We start from the raw sequence: 19,785 nt of genomic DNA, 5'->3' as shown, positions 1-19,785 counted from the left end.
GTGGAATAGATATCTTCATAAAATGCAGTACTATAATATGTCATGTGTGTGGGTTGGTTATATGCATTTATTCACCCTGAACTCCAAGAGTGTTTATTTGTCAAAGAATACTGAACACACTTCAGTGGACAACATAATCAACAAAAGTCTGTAGTACTGTACACATAAACTAAAATTTTATTGACAACAACACAATACATATATAAACTAGACAAAAATGAACCAAAGACTTCAATATTAATAATCTTGGTACACAATAATCACCCTGATAATGTAGATTACACATTGTGGCACGAACAGGTACCAACTGTCCAGGAAGCCACAGTCTGGGAGCGTTTTGATGGCTAGGATTAATGTATAACTGCTTTCAGTGGCATTTTAGAATTTGGGGAGTACAAGATTGACAAACTTTATGGATAACAACTTCTTTATTACGATAGATGCACTGTCAAAATAAAGAAGTCAATCCTGGGATTAACGTCTGACAATGTTATCATTTAGAGGTAATAGAGTGGAAGGCATCGTATGGATTCATATGGAATATTACATTTACTGGCCAAGCATATATGGTTCACTAAACATTAATTTGCAATGACATAAAATAGGAAATGGAATAGTTGCTCTGACATAAATGGACCAAAAGAAAATGAAAATACCTTTTTAATATCAGGATCATGTCTGCCTACAGGTCATCTCATAGGCTTGTTTCAGTGGCAATCTTTTACAGAGAATGTCTAATATATCTGACAACGATGATTACCACAGTGGGACCACAATGCAAGAGCTGCCATGATACAGTCATAAAAGTTAAGAAATAATACAGATGCCAATATTTTGGCTATATTGTAATAAACAAAACATCACTGATATGATATAAGTGTTATGACCAGACTTCTTTGAAAGGAAGACTGGGTTTGTTGGCAGTCAAAAGTAAACAACTGTTTTTATGTTATTCACTGGTAAGAAGACGTAGAATGTCAGCTGTCGGTAGGTCCGTCAATCTTTACAGGTGTGGCTACTATGACTGGGTTATCTCTGCAGGAGGGGGGTCATGAGGCAGCAGCAGGCAGTGGTTAGCGAGAGGGGGCTGCCACTTGGCATTCTTGTGCTCCAGGAGAAACTGCTGATAAGTCATCACATTGATGATCTTTCCCCGTTGACTCTTCTTCTCCAGATACATACCTAAACATAACAGACACATATAACCTGTAGTCTTGCTGTTCAATACATTAAGATATCCAGTTCTTGCTTAGAACTTATCTTCAAATCAACAAAAGTTGATCACAAAACAGGGATCGATTTAGTGCTTTGTTATTTGCACAAGTGCAACCCACTATTACCAAATGCAAACTAGTCTCACATGCACAAAGTGGAAGTCAAGTTATGAGACATATCAATAATAAATCTAACCTTATAAGCATGTCAGCTCATTTTCCTTCTGAACTACTGAATAGGTATGGCACCGAAACATAGCTATTTATATACATGTCTGTGCTATGACAACTCTTGAAAATAGGGATCAGCTATGGTTTCATGGGTACTACATGACAGAAATATGTTTATGTGCACCAAGACCTGTGATGTTTAACTCACTACATTACAACTGGAATTTGTCTGGTTCAACTAGGTTTTTATCTTACACTGCATCTGGTGCAAGTAGGTTAACATCTCTTAAAAAAAAACCTGCAAGGTTTCATTTCAGAGTGTGACAGTTCCCAAGAGTGTTATTCCCATGCATAACCATGTTCATCAATAAATACTGTGTGTGTTAACTAGACATCTTTTCTTTGATCCAGTAACTATGCCAGAGTGAACATACCAATGAATGTCGGCAATGTGAAAACAATTTCCTTCATTTGTTGTATCATATAAAGAGTCATTAATGCAGTCTACTATTAGCACAATTACCCTTCAATCTAGTCAGTCTAGAACTAGACATATATAACACTGACTACTAAAAAATGTTTATGTTTATAGACATTGTTTAAAGTTTACTTTTTCAAGAGATTTAGTTGCAGCAAGCAAGATGGGTTTGTGACATTGTTAAAATATGTGAAGATACCAGTACATCTTAAGCAGTGGTGAGCATTTTATACTAATATACTATACATGTTCTGCAGTTAACAACTCTAAGATACCTACACATGTACTTAACATCATATTCTCTCAGTGTGAATGAACAATGAGGAAGGGACCAACTGTTTCTTCCATACCTAAGTCACTTCTTGGTGGTATTGAAATACTTCTAGTCCAGTCAGGTTCTTCCAGCAGTAGTAAATCTCTTATACTCTTTGCTATTATCTGGAAAAGAGAATTGATGTAAAACATATTAACAAATACTGAATGATGCTGAAAATGTTGAAAGATTACTATAATCAAGCGATTAAAATGACTCCTAGGAATAGGACAAAATATTTCCATGTATAAAGATTCTGTTTCAAAACGCAAAACATGCATGTTGAAGCATGAAGAAAATTAAAATATGTAACAACAACCATGACAATTAAATATCTCATTCAATATTAGTCACTTACACAGCAATGTACATACATGCATGGGGAGGCTTGCAGTTGTCCACAGATATTTTAAGAGCTTGCCAATGGAGATATAATGCCTATGGTTAAATTAGATAGTTGACATTACACTGACTTCAGTCATACCACTCGTAGTTTTTCCCTTTGTAACAAATGCCAGGAAAGCAACAGTAACATTTTTTCAAACATCTTTAGGTATGACACAGCCAGAGGACAGAACAACCATTCTTCTTTTCCAGTTGCTCTATTGACAAGAACATAGAGGTCATTTCTACTAAGTGATTGAACCATACCTTAATATGCTCAAAGTCTGTAATACCAATATTTGGAAAGGCAGATGCTTCTATTGCTATTAGTTTTCTTCCATCAATCTGGTTTGTTGTGAAACATGGCTGAAAAAAATGATAGCAGGCTGTTACATTTCGAAGTCTCCAGTCTATAAGAACTAAGTTCCATTTATTAATCATTTAGTTACACTGGGGAAACAAGTCAGAAACAAAATGTGAAACTTGACATGAAGAGATTGTTCCCTTACAATCAACATCGAAACGATTACTGATCGAAAATCGGACTTGGAATCTTGTTAGTGCGAAGACAATTGAACTCTTCTGCATAAAAAATATTTAATATTGAGCATTCTTATTAAACCTTATATTGGGGAAATCCTAGCTCTTCTATCCAGTCTGAAACTTGATCAGTTGTCCATTGTATAGCAGGTGGGACACGTTCATCTTTCAAGTCGTTGACCAAGGCTTCCTTTCTCGCCATCTTGTTTATGGTTTCTAAGTAATGTCACGTGACCGGGGGAGAACTCGTTGCGTACAACTCCAGCCGAGAACAGGCTCCCTCTGAAAAAAGAGCTCGCTGTGTTCGTGCCTGCGCGCGCGCACACGTGTTGATCTATACATGTTGTCAAACACGGTTTATCATGAATAATGGGTCTTAAATGTGTCTAATTTATATATAAAGTACGCCTTATTTCAAATTTAACATGTTCAGTTAGTGAATTGGTACCTTTCGGATTATTAATTAGCTCCGTGAACAGTTCATTATATCTCTATTAGCATGATTAGAGACTCGATAAACAATGATTATGTTATGGCATAAGAAATTAATTTTCATACTTGTGACCTAGGCAAGGCTTCACATATTCTAAAAAAGGATATTTCATGAAAAGATAGGTCTTCAATAGGGATTTGAAGGCGTGAAGGGTGGTTGCTGTTTTGATAACTATGGGAAGACTGTTCCAAAGTGAAGGAGCTGCGAAGCTGAATGCTCTGTGACCATAGTTCTTGAGATGTACAGAGGGTGTTCTTAGGAGGAACTGCTGGTGTGACCGCAACTGTCGTGGTGGTGTGTACACAGAGATGAGTTCAGAGAGGTACTGAGGCATTAAAGATGACATTCATGATAGGGGCGTCTCCCTCAGAAACAGCATTAAGAAGGCATATAGGGGTATAGACCCAACTCTGTCACTACATAAAGGACTATTCCCCCCATCCCCTGGGTCCGCCACTGTGTCATGTTTTACACACGTGTGTCATGTTTTACTGCAACTATGTAATTTCAAGTAATTTATTTTAATCATTTTATTCACCCTACTTTTAAGCCTGACATAGTCTTCTTGCAACTTGAGCATGCACAGCTCTATAAATTTATGTATACATTACTTGTATGTACAAGATGAGACTAAAATAAACGAACAACTACTACTGCTATAACATCATATAGCTGGATATTTGCTGAGTTCAAACAAACACAAGACAACAAAGTCAGTTTAAGGATATTTTAATTAGTTTCAAATGCATATTCAGTACAGCTTTTGCATATTACAGGTTCATGCTCAACAGTCTAGTATGGTTGTGACACCTGGGTGGTTGTCAGTCATAGGTTCACAGTAGGGTTTATTCTAGCTGACTTAACAAAAATGAACCACCAACTTTGCAGCGCAAAGTATGTGTTTCTGTTCACAAATATTAAAGTAAATATGTCAAGCAGGTCTGCATATTTAACAACATGTTGATGAGGGAGTTAGTTTCATGATGTCAGTTTGTTTAAAACTTTGAAAATTTCAATGAGCACACCTAGAAATATGAAGACAACAGACCCTAAATGAAATATATCTGTATCCCTATCTTATTTGATTTCAGTCGTTGGGAAGGATCATTTTTCCATCAACATCAAATCATATAGCAGATCAGATCAAACCTTTTTCAGTTATGGAGTAGAATGAGGTGAGGGTAGGGGGGACCCTTGAGAAAGGGGAGTTGAAGTGGCATAGAGTAGGGAATGAAATAACAGTGTTTGTCTACATTGGATTGGCAACTGTACATGAATTCATTTTTTTCTACTTAATGACTTCATCTTCTATTTTCAGTTTCAAGGTTTGGGAGATGGGCATCTGTAACTAGATTTGAAACCTTGTCTGGCCTAATTACAGAATTATGGAGGAAAGTAACCGTGGAAAATACTGATTATTATCATAAATAATATGATAAATAACATTGCAATATCCATTCATGACAGTCATAATTGTCAAACTACATGTAAAACATGAAGGTAATTTGAGCAGTTTGTCAAAGATAGCAGGTATTCTGTAAAATATTGAAGTTTGTTTGAGATCAACACAACTACAACCCTCCCAGTTTTACCGTTATATCAACATTTACTTAGCGCATCTTTCAAAGCCCCATGGAATGGTAGGTAAACCTAACATGCATTCACACAGTATCCAATTTCACCACACTCTATCACTCTTCTCTTTATCACTTAACCAGCTGATGTTATCAGTAATGGGTACGATAAACCTACACTGAAGTGTCTGCAGTTTATTGTGACTTAAATAAATACATCTTTGAAAAAACTATCTTTTTCAGGTGAATTTCAATATCAGTAATGGAATAAAATTTACTGACGGACAGTGTCTACAGACGGACAGTGTCTTTTTCAAGCCAGTTTCAATATCAGTAATGGAATAAATTTAAGGTTTACAGTTGATTGTGATTAAAATAAACACATCAGAGCTAATTATCTTTTTCATACAAAGGGACCTGGTATAAGCAGTGGGTGTAGATACACACAAAACGTGGTCAGTTCTTATATCCATTACTCTGACACAATTCATTCAACTTGTTATCATCAATACATGGGCCCCAGAGAAAAGGAACTAAAATATTATGTTTATGCTACCATGGCTACCACCAGTGAACATAATCCTTTAATATTTCATGTGATTTACTGTGTAAATCATTAGATGCATTTTCAAACTCCATGGATACACATGCATAGCATTCAACATCCATTACATAATGGCTTTTTAACATTAAAAGGTATGGAATTAATAAGTACTATTTTGGCCCTTTCCAGCTAATAATGATCAGTTAAACTACAGTTTGTAACTTGAATTTTTCATGTTTTTGGTCAACAATACAGGACAATGGATATTGTGACGCTTTTTTTGCAACAACATTTCTGAGGTAAAGGGGATGTAGTGAGTGAGAGACTGGGTTTACAACGCTTTCAGCAATATTCCATGGTGGGGGAAGGGACATCAGAAATGGGCTTCACACATTGTACCCATGTGGGGAATCAAACCCAGACCTATGGCGAGACTAGCAAATGTTTTAACCACTAGGTTACTCGACTGCTCCTCACACCCCTAGTACAGCCAGCAGTTGGGAGTACATCTTGAGCAGGGAGTCGCTGTGGTATGAAGACTGGACAGAGTGTGTCATAGTGGTACCAAGACTGGACAGAGTGTCGCTGTGGTACCAAGACTGGCCAGAGTGTGTCGCTGTGGTACCAAGACTGGACAGAGTGTGTCACTGTGGTACCAAGACTGGACAGAGTGTGTCGCTGTGGTACCATACTGGACAGAGTGTGTCGCTGTGGTACCATACTGGACAGAGTGTGTCGCTGTGGTACCAAGACTGGACAGAGTGTGTAGCTGTGGTACCAAGACTGGACAGAGTGTGTCACTGTGGTACCAAGACTGGACAGAGTGTGTCACTGTGGTACCATACTGGACAGAGTGTGTTGCTGTGGTACCAAGACTGGACAGAGTGTGTCACTGTGGTACCATACTGGACAGAGCGTGTCAGTGTGGTACCATACTGGACAGAGTATGGGTACACTAGTATCGCAAGTTAGAAAAGTACAGGTTTCAAAATGAGAAAAAACAAAGTAAGTTTTGAAATTGTGCATCAGATGGGTTTTTTTTGTGAAAAGCATGCACCCAGTGGTGTTTGTTTTATTACAAATGACACATTTCTCCAAGTTTATTCTTTCCTATAATTGGCATATTCATCTCACTCTTATTCAGAGGTGTTGAAAATTTCGAAAATAGGTAAAGTTAGTAAACACAATGTAGTTGTGAGTTGGAGTCAACATTGCATGAACTGTATGTAAGTTTAATCACAGTGGTGGCATGCTATGAGAGAAAAGCTCAAAGCAATGCTAGTCTCTTACATTTACAGCTGTGGTGAAATCCACATGAACTATAGTGCAGCAAACCCAGAAACTTCACCAGGGCAAAACAAGATTCAAACCCACTATCATAGGAATCTGGCAAACCAAAGGGAAGCAACTCTGGCAACAAAATATACACCAATGCCCCCTCTGTGGAGTGAGTGAGTTTAGTTTACACCACTCTCACCAATATTCCACTATATGGTGGTTTGTAAATATTCAAATCTTGCCCAGATGATTCAGTGATGAACAGCATGAGCAACGATCTATACAACAGGGATACAATGACATGTGTCATCCAAATCAGCAAGCCTGACCACCCAATCCCATTTGTTGCCTCTTAGGAAAAGCATGGGTTACTGAAAATCAATTCTTCATGGGTCCCTGTCTGAGGAGAGTGATAAGGATAGCTATGATTAACATGAAGAACAAATCAGTGGCCTAATAAGTACACTCAGTCTTTGTACAAACTTGGATGTTTGACCAGTACACAAGCACCTGTCTGGGTCAAGTGGAATGTGTTTGAGATATAACTAAACATTTTCTATTTAATAGTGTTCTGGGCTCCACACTGGCATCATGTTACAGTACACTGAGATAGATAAGAGAGAAGTCAACTGAATACCATGCATTCGCCTACCGAACCTTACTCTGTTTTTCACAACAGTAATCAAAATAACTGGGGGAAACACATACAATCAGAAAGCTAACAATAATTCATTTGAAATACACCAAAAAATCACATAAAAAATCATTTATTTAAATCATGCTTATACAAATGGATAATTTTCATTTGACTGAAAAAATCAAACATTTGACATTGTCTTAAATAAAATATGACGGGTTGGCTTACGAACCATAAATTTCACTGAACAGTATTGAATTGATTTCTAAATGTACTACTCAACATTAGGTGTTGGTCCATACATGCTAAACAATATTTTTCAAAAGGGCATTAAATGTGAACATGTAAATGAATTATTGCCCATAATAATTACATCATTGTAGAGGATGAACAAAGGAAGGAAACTAAAGTAATAAGCTAGGAGGTGAAAATCACAAAGATGAAATGAAAATCAAACACTGAAACTTGGTTTGATTGATGGGAAAACTGAACAATACTGACAGTCTTAGAGCTTGAACACTGTCTCTTGAATGTTTGATTATCTGAACAGATACTGAGAGTTATCATACATTCTTGTGCGTAAAATTTAGAAGCATACATAAAATATGCGGTTGGATATCCTTAAACAGAGCCTACATATCTTCCTTTTCTTACTTTTATCTAGTGCCTGCTTACAAAGATTTGACTGTATTTTAATATTACATTTGTACTTCTCTAAATATATAAGTCTATGAGAAAAGATTGAAAGGAAAAGCTACTGGTGTTGTCCACAAGCAAGATTTTCTCTGTTGCGGGTTTACAATTTTGGATAACAAAATGGTTGGTTGGTATAACTGAACAATATGTTTTAATTTAAGTTTGATTAGAATTGGCTGGTGATGAAAATAGATAGGATAGATGGTAAATCATGGTGTGGGTCTCTATTTAAATAAAATTTGGAAACCTGACAGCAGCATGTTATTGTTGTTCTTATTCAGAGATGCCAATCCTATTTTGGGGCAAAGTGTAATATTGGAGGTCAAAAAGTGTCATTTGAACCTAAAACGTGTAATAATACTTGTCTGCCATCTCTTTGACACAGTGCAAGTTTTCAAAAAAGGAAGATTCTGAAAAGAAATACATGACACCAATCATTATGAAGCTCCATACATCGAAAATTGTGATATGACACAAAATATTGTGATCCCTTACAAGCTAATTGGAATAAGCACGATGCTGAGAGTAAGCAATTCCTGTTAGTGAAAGGTCATTTCCGAACCCCTGCAGCAGGGTGTTACGAAACATTTCCCTGTGAATTTGTATCTGTTTTGTTGATTTTTGTAAAACAAGTAGAAAATTGTAATTTTCACAGATTAATTGTAATGGCATAACATAATGGTCAAAATCACAGTAATTACATCCAAAGCATAAGGGGTGGCATCTCTGTTTATTGTCCCAAATTATTTAACTTTATAACACTGACTTTATGAAAAGGCCTTGATTTTTATATTTTTCAGAATTTTCTATTATTTAGGTATATGTAAACCCAGCTAAAAATATAAGGCCTCAGTTTTTAGTTGAAGCAGCAGGAAGGTCTTGAGACGATGAAATCTAAAAACCAACTGGAACTTTTAATGAGCCTGTGCCAATGGGACTTCTTGACAGTGATAAGATGAGTCAATGTTCCAAGGGATGCAAGTTGTAGCCTTGAGACTGAGTGACAACAGTCACCGTGGCTTGACAATACTGGCGTGACATCAGATGCTGGCATTTTTCCCACAAGGCACAAAGCAGGATATATCACATATAGATATCAGATACTGACTCTCGTATCACTGAAGTCAACTAATATGAGCAGGTCACACATCCAACTTGCACACACCTCATCTCCTAATGATGCGCAGGACTTGTCAACAAAGATCACAGTTCTCAATGTCCACCTAGTGATTTCTCAATTTTGAGTCTGTCAAATCTCACTAGCACTCAATCACAAAATCTCCCAAGATGACCAACTGTTTCCAAGCCTTGACCCATGTGTAACCTTTGGCGTGACTGGTCAAAACCACATCCCATGGTGGAAGAACACAAAGTGATTGGATCATTGTTGGCATGTGGTGGAGCTGTTGGCCTTCCCATGAGCATGGCAGATCCCCTTGATATTGTTCCATTAGTGTGTCCAGGATGTCATGGGCATCCTTCACCTCCACGTTTCCCAGTCACATAAAGTCATCAGAGTCATTGCCATCGTCCTGAAACAAGGACACAATTGTCACAAGCCCTAATCACATCCTGGGGCAAAGAGACATTAGTGACAGACACAGCCTTTGTCACATCCTGAAACAAGGAGACATTAATGACACATACAATCTTGATCACATCCTGAAAAAAGAGACACTTCTGACACACAAAGTCTTTATCACATCCTAAAACAAGAGACACTAGAGACAGACACAGCCTTTTATCATATCCTTCTACAAGGAGACACTGGTGACACACACAACCTTCACCACATCCTGAAACCAGAAGACATTAGTGACACACACAACCTTCACCACATCCTGAAACAAGGAGACATTAGTGACACACACAAGCCTCATCACATCATGAAACAAGGAGACACCACTGACACACAGCCTTCATCACATCCTAAAACAAGGAAACATTAGTGACACACATAACCTTCACCACATCCTGAAAAAAGGAGACACCACTGACACACACAGCCTTCATCATATCCTGAAACAAGGAGACACTAGTGATTGAGCCTTCAAACAAAGAAGACATTAGTGACACACACAACCTTAACCACATCCTGAAACAAGGAGACACCACTGACACACACAGCCTTCATCACATCCTGAAACAAGGAGACATTAGTGACACACACAACCTTAACCACATCCTGAAACAAGGAGACACCACTGACACACACAGCCTTCATCACATCCTGAAACAAGTTGACATTAGTGACAGACAGAGCCTTCACCACATCCTGAAACAAGGAGACACTAGTGACAGACAGAGCCTTCATCACATCCTGAAACAAGAAGACATTAAAGACAGAAACAGCCAATATCAAATGCTGAAACAAGCAGACATGAATGACACACACATCTTTCATCACATCCGGAAACAAGGAGACACTAGTGCCAGACACAACCTTCATCACATCCTGAAAAGTTTATACACTTCCATAATAAGGGAACACCAAACACCCTACCACATTAGAGTGCATGTTTTCAGGCCTCATGAGACTGTCATAGGAACGCAGTTCTGCCTGTTCCTTCCTCCGTTTCTCATCCTCTTTCTCCCGTTGTTTGATCTCCTGTTCCTTTCTTCTCTTGTCTTCCCTCTCCAGCTTATCTTGGTTTTCTCGCTCTTGTCTCAAATCGGGAAATCGCTCCACCTTCGTCTTGTTTAATCGGTTCACTATCTCATTGATCCTTTTCTCTATTCTAACTTTTCTCACCTGCAATGTTGATATTTACTTTGTCACAAATTGGCAAGACAGTTTAAACTTGTCCATTTTAAGAAACATTGAATGGTTGTAATATAAAAGAGTATAACATTAAACTCAAAATTCAGCTTATCTCCAAGTCAAATATGGACAGAGGACTCATACACAGTATAACTGCCATATAGCTGAAATATTTCCGAGTGTGGCATTAAACAACACACAAACACAGTCATTCTTGTTTTATCCTTGTTTATCCATGGGTAACATCTGGTAACATGTTACACATACTTTCATGTCTGCTAGCATGATGAAGTCAGGGCAAGGACTTCTGATCTCTGGGCAGATCTTCTAACCACTGAATTTGTTTGTTGTTTAATGTCACACTCAGCAATATTCTAGCTATACTGCAGTGGTCTGTAAATAATCATGTCTGGACCAGGTAATTCAGTGATTAAAAACATGAGCATCAGTCTATCCCATTGGGACACAAATAATCAACGAGGCTGACCACCCATTCTGGTTAGTCGCCTCTTACAACAAGCATGGGTTGCTGATGACCAATGCCAACCCAGATCATCATGGGTCTACATTGTAAAGGGGTGCAGGTGATGCAGTTGTCTACCCTGTACCAAACTGTTCTAATTCATCATGTGTGGCAAAGTGTGATAGAGGGTTCGAATCCCACTTATTTCCCTGACTATGTCTGTAGGTTTGCCAGCGACATACCGGTGCTCACAGGTTTTAATGGAGTTGTAAACATCCCAGTGAGTATGGTTTTACACCACTTTTAACAATATTCCTGCAACATCACGGCTGTGGACACCAGAAAATCAGGTCCTATTGATTAGATCACTGAGGTGGTCTGTATACATATTCCATGATGAAGGTAATTGACTGTAAACACACACACTGACCTCCTTTTGTCTGTGGAACCCCACCTGTCCAACATCCATTCCTGCTGTCTTCTTCAGGTTTTCCCACATTGTGTACACAACATCAATGTTGTTCATCTTGTTGCCTGTGGAACATTACAACAAACATATTTCATGGATAACATCATTTTTATGTTTGTAACATATTTACAGCATTTCAGCAAGGATGCCCATACAGTTGTCAATCTATAAAAGAAGATGAAAGAAGCTGTTATCCATACTTATGCCTACTTTGTCAACCATTAACTACTAAGAAATGTTCATCAAACATTCTAATTAACCGTATGTCTTTTTCTATCTTTGATGATGAATTTCACAGAACCACATTTATCTATATTCCAGCAAACATGATAACTGTCTGTATGATCAAACATGATAACTGTCTGTACAATCAAACATCATAACTGTCTGTACGATCAAACATAACTGTCTGTATGATCAAACATGATAACTATGATCAAACATGATAACTGTCTGTATGATCAAACATAACTGTACGATCAAACATGATAACTGTACGATCAAACATGATAACTGACTGTACGATCAAACATGATAACTGTCTGCACAATCAAATATGATAACTGTCTGTACGATCAAACATGATAACTGTCTGTACGACCAACTGCACACAATCTAATGATGGATATCATGAGCATCAAAGAAGATAACTGCGGTACACTGACATGTGTCAGTAAAGTAGAAGCGTCTGACCACTTGATCCCTTTAGTCAACTCTCACATTAATCAGAGTCTGCTTGTCATGGGTTGTGGATGACCAGTTCCCTCCTCGATCCTCATGGAACAACTGTCCGGTAACCCACCTTGAATACTGTTGGCCTTCACCAGCTGGGCACACTCGTCTACGACAGCCTGAGGGACATCGTCTAATGTCTCTCCCTGGAAATACATCCCCAACATTTAATCAGCAATATCCTGTATATCTGGGCATAAAATCAATTAAAGGAAATCAGGGCCTAGATTTTCTAGGCTCTCTTAGTGCTAAGATGGTCACAATTAACATTAACATTAACCATCTTAGCGCTAAGAGAGCTACAAAAATCTATGCCCTGGAGGATTACCATGCTTTAACAAGCAACTTCTCTTTACATACAAGGGGCGCTGGGGTAGCCCAGTGGTTAAGGCATTCACTTGTCACGCCTAAGACCTGGGTTGGATTCCCCATGTGGGTACAATATGTGAAGTCCATTTCTGGTGTCGCCACAGTGATATTGCTGGAATATTGCCAAAAGCTAAAACCCAAATCACTCACTCACTCTTTACATAAAACATGTTGAATGACATGCATCATTATTAATTATCGGATTATCACGACTTATCTTTGTATTTTTGTGCAGTGACAGTATTTACATGTCTTGGAATGAATGTCAAGGTCACTTACCGGATGGAGGCGGAGGTAAACATGAGCTGAGGACACCTTGTCAACATGGAACCTGCAATGGTGCACAGCTGTCATGAGTGTTATGAAAGGAAAACACTCTTCCAAGATTTTCAGCTATATATTTGGCATAAGAAAACAAACACCAAACAATGGTACTTATCAAAATGGATTAAAATTATATCTCGTCTTGAGCATGAAAGGAAAATCCAGACAAACTGAGAAGGCAATTAATTGTTTCAAAATGTAATTTCTTAATGTATTCAAGAAATCTGGCAAATGTTACTTCAAAATGGGAACTTTGACCATGATTTGCTGCAAGTAAGTGAGCAGGTGTACATCCATTCTTGCTAGTGATTCGTAATTTGAAGACAATGAATGCAGAGTCAGAATGCCCAACCATAACAACACTAACACAGTGTTCGCGGTAACGCAGAAACCTGCATTTTTCATGCAAGAAAAAAATATTAAAAACATGCAAAATATATTTTACATGCATGTTTTGGATGTATAGATTTAGTTCTACTTAATTTTAAAAAGCACCTTAAAATGAAAACATACAAAGAAAGAACAATATATTTTGAAACAATTCAGGATTGTAATGAAAAATATTTGGACTGGATATTTATAATTCTATTTCTGCACGCACTCGTACAAGACGACAACTCCTACTACGAGCACTGCAAACACCAGCATGACTAGTAAGTTGTGGGAGGTATAACAGATAAACCTGCTTACCATACATCCTCCTTCCAGCCCCACTTGATCAAATCCTCATCTGAAGGGCAAACATTATCACAAATGTATAGTCACTTTAGTAACAGCATGCAATTTGGCAGAATGTGAAACCAAGTCAAAAACACTAGTTTAGGAAAATATACTTATTGTCAATCTTAGCTTATCATGTTTATGAAGGGTTCCTCAGAACTCATGTAACTAAGGGGTCTTTGTCAAAACCCTTAATGTTATACAGAAACATCAGTTGTTAATGGGATCCTTGGATTCAAACACCTTGAAAGAATTTTTCATGGACCTCATAATTTGCACTACCGTGAAACTGCTTTGAACACTCAGACCATTAAAAACCAGTTTAGTTCATGCTGCTTTTAGCAATATTCTAGCAATATCTTTGACAGGGAAACAAGAAATGGGTTTCACAGATTTTACCCCCGTCGAACTCAGGCATTTGGCATGCCAAACAAACACTTTAACCAGAAGGCTACCCCACCACCCCATAAATGTTTGGACTTCACTGATGTATGTAGAATGTTTCTAAACAGGGTTTTGCATTCTACTGACAAGAAATAAACAAACATTTAAAAATTATTTTTGACATTATAGATCAATTATACAAAATACTTAGATAAAATCCTGTACAAAATTTGCTTTTCAGAAATCAAAATCAGATTTTCTATTTATATGTTTTATATTCACCTAATGATGTGAATTATCAGGCCTGAAAACTGTAAACTAAATAAATGGAAAAAAATATATGTATAATACATATTGAGAGAGTAACCGTGGTAACTTACTTTCATGTTTGTCCAGTCCCATGTACATTGTGTAGGGTGGCGACACCACTGAAATGAGACAACTGAGTCAGAAGAGAAAAAAACAAGGAATGTTCCATTGTGGTGGTTGCTGTTTTATTTGTGGCACTCAAACGTTGCCTGTTTGCCTAAGCATGGTATAGTTTGTGAAACAAACATCTAACGGTAAGAGTCCCGCATGTAGCCCCTACTTGAAATGCACACTATCACTTCTTTCAAGAACAATCCATATCAAAACTAGCATACAGAAATCGTCGTGACATCTGTTCCCAATGTGAGTGAGCGAAAACCAAGGGAGTAAATGATCGCTCTCTATAGTATCTAATTAGCTCGGCAGAATCACGTTATGTTATGATACTGGGCGATATATGATCACGCCAAACATATAAATACCATTGCTAACGAAGTAGAACACCATTGTCGTGACAAGATATTAACTAAAATGTGTGGTTCACGTTGTCAACAACCAGACGGAAGTTGTTGTTTTTGTTCCTTTAAAGAAGAAATCGACAAGGGAGATAACCCCATGAGACGCGAAACGAAAAATGTAAAGACGCCAAAATTCAAAACTTCGTTAAAAAAAAATTTCATTCTATTTATTTTATGCTAGAATATCTATTTCCTGAAATATTTGTTATGAACAAAAATCACAACACCACTTTATTTACTGCTATATTTTATGAAAGCAGAAACTATAAAATAATTATTCTCTTTGTGCCATTATCACCTTTAAGATCATTGCAGGATAGCTTGGGGCTACAGTGAGTAAACTGACAGAATCCATTTCCCGAGTTTTAGTCATAGTGCGCGTTTCTAAAGTCTGTAATAGAATTAGGAGTTTGAATTTCTTTTCCTTTTTTCAGTTAAAATTAGTTCATGGCTTCCTTGGACAAGGAGTTCCATTAGACTAAGGTTTAGTCTCTGAATGTGCTTGATTTTGACAGTAACAAACAAAGCCATTTTACTTGAAAAGGAGCCCAGGGAGATCACAGATTCACTGTGGAAATCTAGACTTGCTTCAGTTAAGGCATTAGCACTGTAGAGAAGGCTTGACATTTGGCAAAATAATGTGGTTCAGGGACTGTGAGACAGACTAGGAATTCCATGAGTTTATTGTACTCAGAAGAAATGACTTTGCATACGTCTGGGTTTTACAGTTGATCTTTTGTTAACACGATCGGTTTCTAAGAGGAAATATACTTATCTCAGTAGAGTCACATATTGTCTCTTAAATGAACACATATACAGAAAAAAACTTAATAAAAAATAATCACAAACATAATGAAAATGAGCCCTGAGTCTTTCTTCACTTCCTGGAACAGTAGAGACACAAGGCATACCATATCTTTTTGATTTGCATATTCTTGCTTATTTATTGCTGGTTCAGGGGCTTACAACAGGCAGTATCTCAGCACGTTCGCCTGGTACAAGTTCAGTTTGGAAATCTGTTGCCACAGGGATATGTTTTTTTTTCATTAATATTTTATTTTTTTAATTATTTGTAAAATGTCATCGGTTTGAAGCGATTTTCTTAGAGATTTAACATTAGTATCCTTGACTGCGTTGCAAGTAGTTCAGAAAGCGTCCGAATAAAGCGTTTCAATCAGTGCAAGAGTCTCTTCATTTGTAAAGTTATACTAAACGAACACTAACAACCAACGAAAAATACGCGATACAATATCTCTGGAGTTTTCCGTGATAGGCGATATTTTAAACTCAGTAAACATTATTCATGCATGTACTTTCCACGAATGGTGTGTATGACCTAAATGCTTATGACCTTTTACTTCCCGGACTTGTTTATCGTCCATGTATAAATCCAGTCTAATACAATGACTGGATCTACGAGTACAAGTTATATTTTCACTGTTCGGGGTTAATTTCGTCTTTCAAAATGTCAAAATGGCAGATGCTGGAATTGGAAGCCTCACCAACACTGGCACAAAATGAGCATTAATTCATTCAAATGATATGTTAACTGAACGATAAAGCGGAAAATTATCAAATATATGTTCTGTACAAACTTTGATACTGCAATAGAAAAGCAGCCCAAACCTTTTGGCTGCTTCGAAGCAAGTAGACAACGTGCAAAGGGAGAGGAAAACCATCTCATGTTTACTGTGTCCCCCGAAGTTGTCATCCCCAAAGTGTACATGTCGCCTTTGTCGTCAAGTATCACTTGAATGTGTCTGTACCTGGTAGAGATTGTGTAATGCTAGAAAGAGGAAGACTACTTTATCTTGTGTAGTAGCTTTTGCCCCATCTCTATGTACACGTAGACTCAATATAAGTCGCTACGCTGCTGTACTGAGCAGTGTTGTAGTGGAACGAAATAGTGAGGCAAAGGTTGCTTGGACTCTGCATGCCCCGTTGCTATGGCTTGATTTGCGTTGTATACTGTAGCTTTCCTCTACATGTATTTTGTTTACAAAAGCATGAAAATGTGGGGATACACAATGCTGATGTCAGTAGAAATCTGTGACGTCGGCAGTTGAGCACTGTGCTGGTTTCCGTCTCCCTTTGCTCGCACCAACTTGCGATAGGGACTCAGCTAATACCCTGCGCGATATCTTCACAAACAAATTACAGTTGACATCAGGGAAGATGGACCCTTTCCCATGAGTGATTTTGATTTTAAACCGCCTTCAGAAATATTTCAGCAATATCACGGTTGGGGGACACCGGAAATGGGCTTCAAACATTGCACCCATGTGGGGAATCGAACCCGGGTCTTCGGCGTGACGAGCGAACGCTTTAACCACTAGACTATCCCACCGTCTTCAATATGACGTCAACCCATACCAGTGACGTCGAACTTGATGCACCAAGCCAGTCGTGCTACAGGGACATCTTATAGGTTATCGCGTCCCATATCAGGGAAATTATAACGGTTTTGGACCGTCCTGTTGGACAAACGGCAACATGGAAGCCACTCTTGTTTCTTAGAAGAACTAAATCTTCATAGGAGTTGTCACTCGTGGGCGATAGTGTCATTTGAATAAATATTTTTTCTGGCCAAGCGGCCAACAGCGATCAGTGGACCACAAACAGCATTGTGCAATAGCCTCATTGACATGCTGGCCAGTATTCTGCATACCGATAACCTGTTATCTGCATCAGTTTCGGAGGTACCACATTTGTTTATCAACAGTGAAATCAACTGATTGTCAAAATTATCGAGCTGTAAGAACAGTTTCCCGAAACATGACTTTAAAACGGGCATTATACATTAGCTTTTGCTTGTAACAAGTGAATATGTGCAATTAACGTATGGTGCCACAGAGGGATTACATTAAGTATACTAAAACATAATTAGGACATAAATATGAATGGTTAATAATAAATACAAATCACCCAAACCCTCTCTGCTGCATATCTATCTCATTCTGTAAAACATAATAATAAAAATCATAATTGTGGCGTTACTTTTTTCCATGTGTATACTTGGTTGAAGGACGATTGCTGGTGTGTTCCTGAGACTTTTCGCGCCTACTGTTAAACAGTTGTCATGACGTTTCGGAGTGTTTTGACAGTTGTTACGATGACAAGCGATTCCCAAGCTACAAGACAAATGTTAACCAACAATTACGAATAAGGCACAGAACTGCGTTCTTTAATGTTTACGCAATGTGGAATCGATATTGTTTCCCTCACTGACACGCTACACCAAAACATTAAACATGGAACCCTGCGTTAGCTGAGTGAACACACACGGTTAGGAGCATTTGTTCCTAAATGAAGTCACTAAGGAAATATCACACCACTAATAATTCATCAGGTATATCCTCTCTTGCCAGGTCGAACATCATTACAACAAACACTAAATAGTTATAGATTTTACGACCATTGCATCTCCACCATGGCATACACTCTTCAAAAAAAGAAACGCATAGGCTATTTTTAGAATAATTCACGACTTTGTTTCAAGTGCAATTATTTCACGTAATTTCAACGGTAAAACGTAATACGTCTATAGACCCAGAGTTCGCAATGTTGTGTTTCTGTTAAACATGAGTCCACAAGATGTCGTAATAGGTAGTATTTTGTATGGCCACCATTGACAGCAATTACTTCTCGGCACCGTCTCAGCACAGACGGGATAACTCCTATGGGCCATACAGTTTGACTGACGCGGGTATAAACAATGTTTTACTTAATATCGATTTTAATGGCATTTCATTTGTCGGGATCGCAAGATTATTATTAATCACTTTAACCCTGCTTTCAACAAAGCTTTAGTTATCTCAGCCCTAAGATTTGTGTTAATGCCCTTTGAACATTATTGCTGTTATCGGGACGCGACGGATACAGATTCAGTGTAGCGCAGCTTTCCATGGTATTTCATTTATATGGATATTGGAACCATAACGTTTGGTCATCCTCGCTTTGAACAACAATTAAACCTATATTGATCATAATGTAACATAGTTAGCTATTTCTGCTATCTGATCTGATGAATAGTATTATTTTGCTTTGTCATTGGACCATGATAATGGCTTTGATGTGCGAAGAGCAAAAGACAAGCCTGAGACGTATCTTCACGAAGATCGAACTTCTTGAACTACTCCAATCTATAAACTACGTGTGTATTATCCTGGAATATATATAATGTATCATTGTCTAACTACTTGTATGTATATGGAGAACATATATGCTGCCAGGCATAGCTATAATGCCTGGTTTTCGATTATGGATCGTTTGTCAATTACCTTCTCTATAATGTTGGCGGTATGACACACTCGTGCACATTTCAGTGTTTGTCTGATCAATACACCTTTTGCAAACTTAGATATGTCATTAAAGATAAAACACATCAATTTGGATACACAAGAGCCCTTTAATA

The 19,785-nt window shown here is 37.9% G+C and overlaps 2 protein-coding genes across 2 annotated transcripts; both read right to left on the bottom strand.

Annotated features, from left to right (window-relative positions):
* Positions 1 to 154: 154 nt before the first annotated feature.
* LOC137290942 (sterile alpha motif domain-containing protein 15-like) lies at positions 155 to 3,424 on the bottom strand. The gene is made up of 4 exons (XM_067822161.1): positions 3,183 to 3,424; positions 2,828 to 2,926; positions 2,214 to 2,301; positions 155 to 1,182 (listed from the first exon to the last, which is right to left on the bottom strand). The coding sequence occupies exons 1-4, from the start codon at positions 3,300 to 3,302 to the stop codon at positions 1,019 to 1,021; spliced, it is 471 nt and encodes a 156-aa protein (XP_067678262.1). The 5' UTR covers positions 3,303 to 3,424; the 3' UTR covers positions 155 to 1,018.
* A 4,316-nt stretch (positions 3,425 to 7,740) lies between these two features.
* LOC137290914 (coiled-coil domain-containing protein 25-like) lies at positions 7,741 to 15,456 on the bottom strand. Its single transcript, XM_067822117.1, has 8 exons — positions 15,336 to 15,456; positions 14,925 to 14,972; positions 14,131 to 14,170; positions 13,396 to 13,447; positions 12,818 to 12,893; positions 11,977 to 12,080; positions 10,826 to 11,074; positions 7,741 to 9,854 (listed from the first exon to the last, which is right to left on the bottom strand). Exons 1-8 carry the CDS (start codon positions 15,358 to 15,360, stop codon positions 9,822 to 9,824), a joined length of 627 nt encoding a protein of 208 aa, XP_067678218.1. The 5' UTR covers positions 15,361 to 15,456; the 3' UTR covers positions 7,741 to 9,821.
* Between the last annotated feature and the right edge of the window lie 4,329 nt (positions 15,457 to 19,785).

This window comes from Haliotis asinina, chromosome 7 (genome assembly GCF_037392515.1).
Source record: "Haliotis asinina isolate JCU_RB_2024 chromosome 7, JCU_Hal_asi_v2, whole genome shotgun sequence".
NCBI lineage: Eukaryota > Metazoa > Mollusca > Gastropoda > Lepetellida > Haliotidae > Haliotis > Haliotis asinina.
Note: the sequence above shows the minus strand (reverse complement) of the source record. Positions and strands in the feature narration are given on the sequence as shown.

What these genes read in the sequence shown, in the direction of transcription:
- LOC137290914 (XM_067822117.1), bottom strand. Translation starts at nt 15,360, where the DNA reads ATGGTGTTCTACTTCGTTAGCAATG. An exon ending in GGCTGGAAGGAGGATGTATG is followed by an intron (nt 13,448 to 14,130) that starts GTAAGCAGGTTT and finishes GCACCATTGCAG; the next exon opens with GTTCCATGTTGACAAGGTGT. An exon ending in GAAGGCCAACAGTATTCAAG is followed by an intron (nt 12,081 to 12,817) that starts GTGGGTTACCGG and finishes AATGTTCCACAG; the next exon opens with GCAACAAGATGAACAACATT.
- LOC137290942 (XM_067822161.1), bottom strand. Translation starts at nt 3,302, where the DNA reads ATGGCGAGAAAGGAAGCCTTGGTCAACGACTTGAAAGATGAACGTGTC. An exon ending in CAGACTTTGAGCATATTAAG is followed by an intron (nt 2,302 to 2,827) that starts GTATGGTTCAAT and finishes TCTCTTTTCCAG; the next exon opens with ATAATAGCAAAGAGTATAAG. An exon ending in ACCACCAAGAAGTGACTTAG is followed by an intron (nt 1,183 to 2,213) that starts GTATGGAAGAAA and finishes TGTTATGTTTAG; the next exon opens with GTATGTATCTGGAGAAGAAG.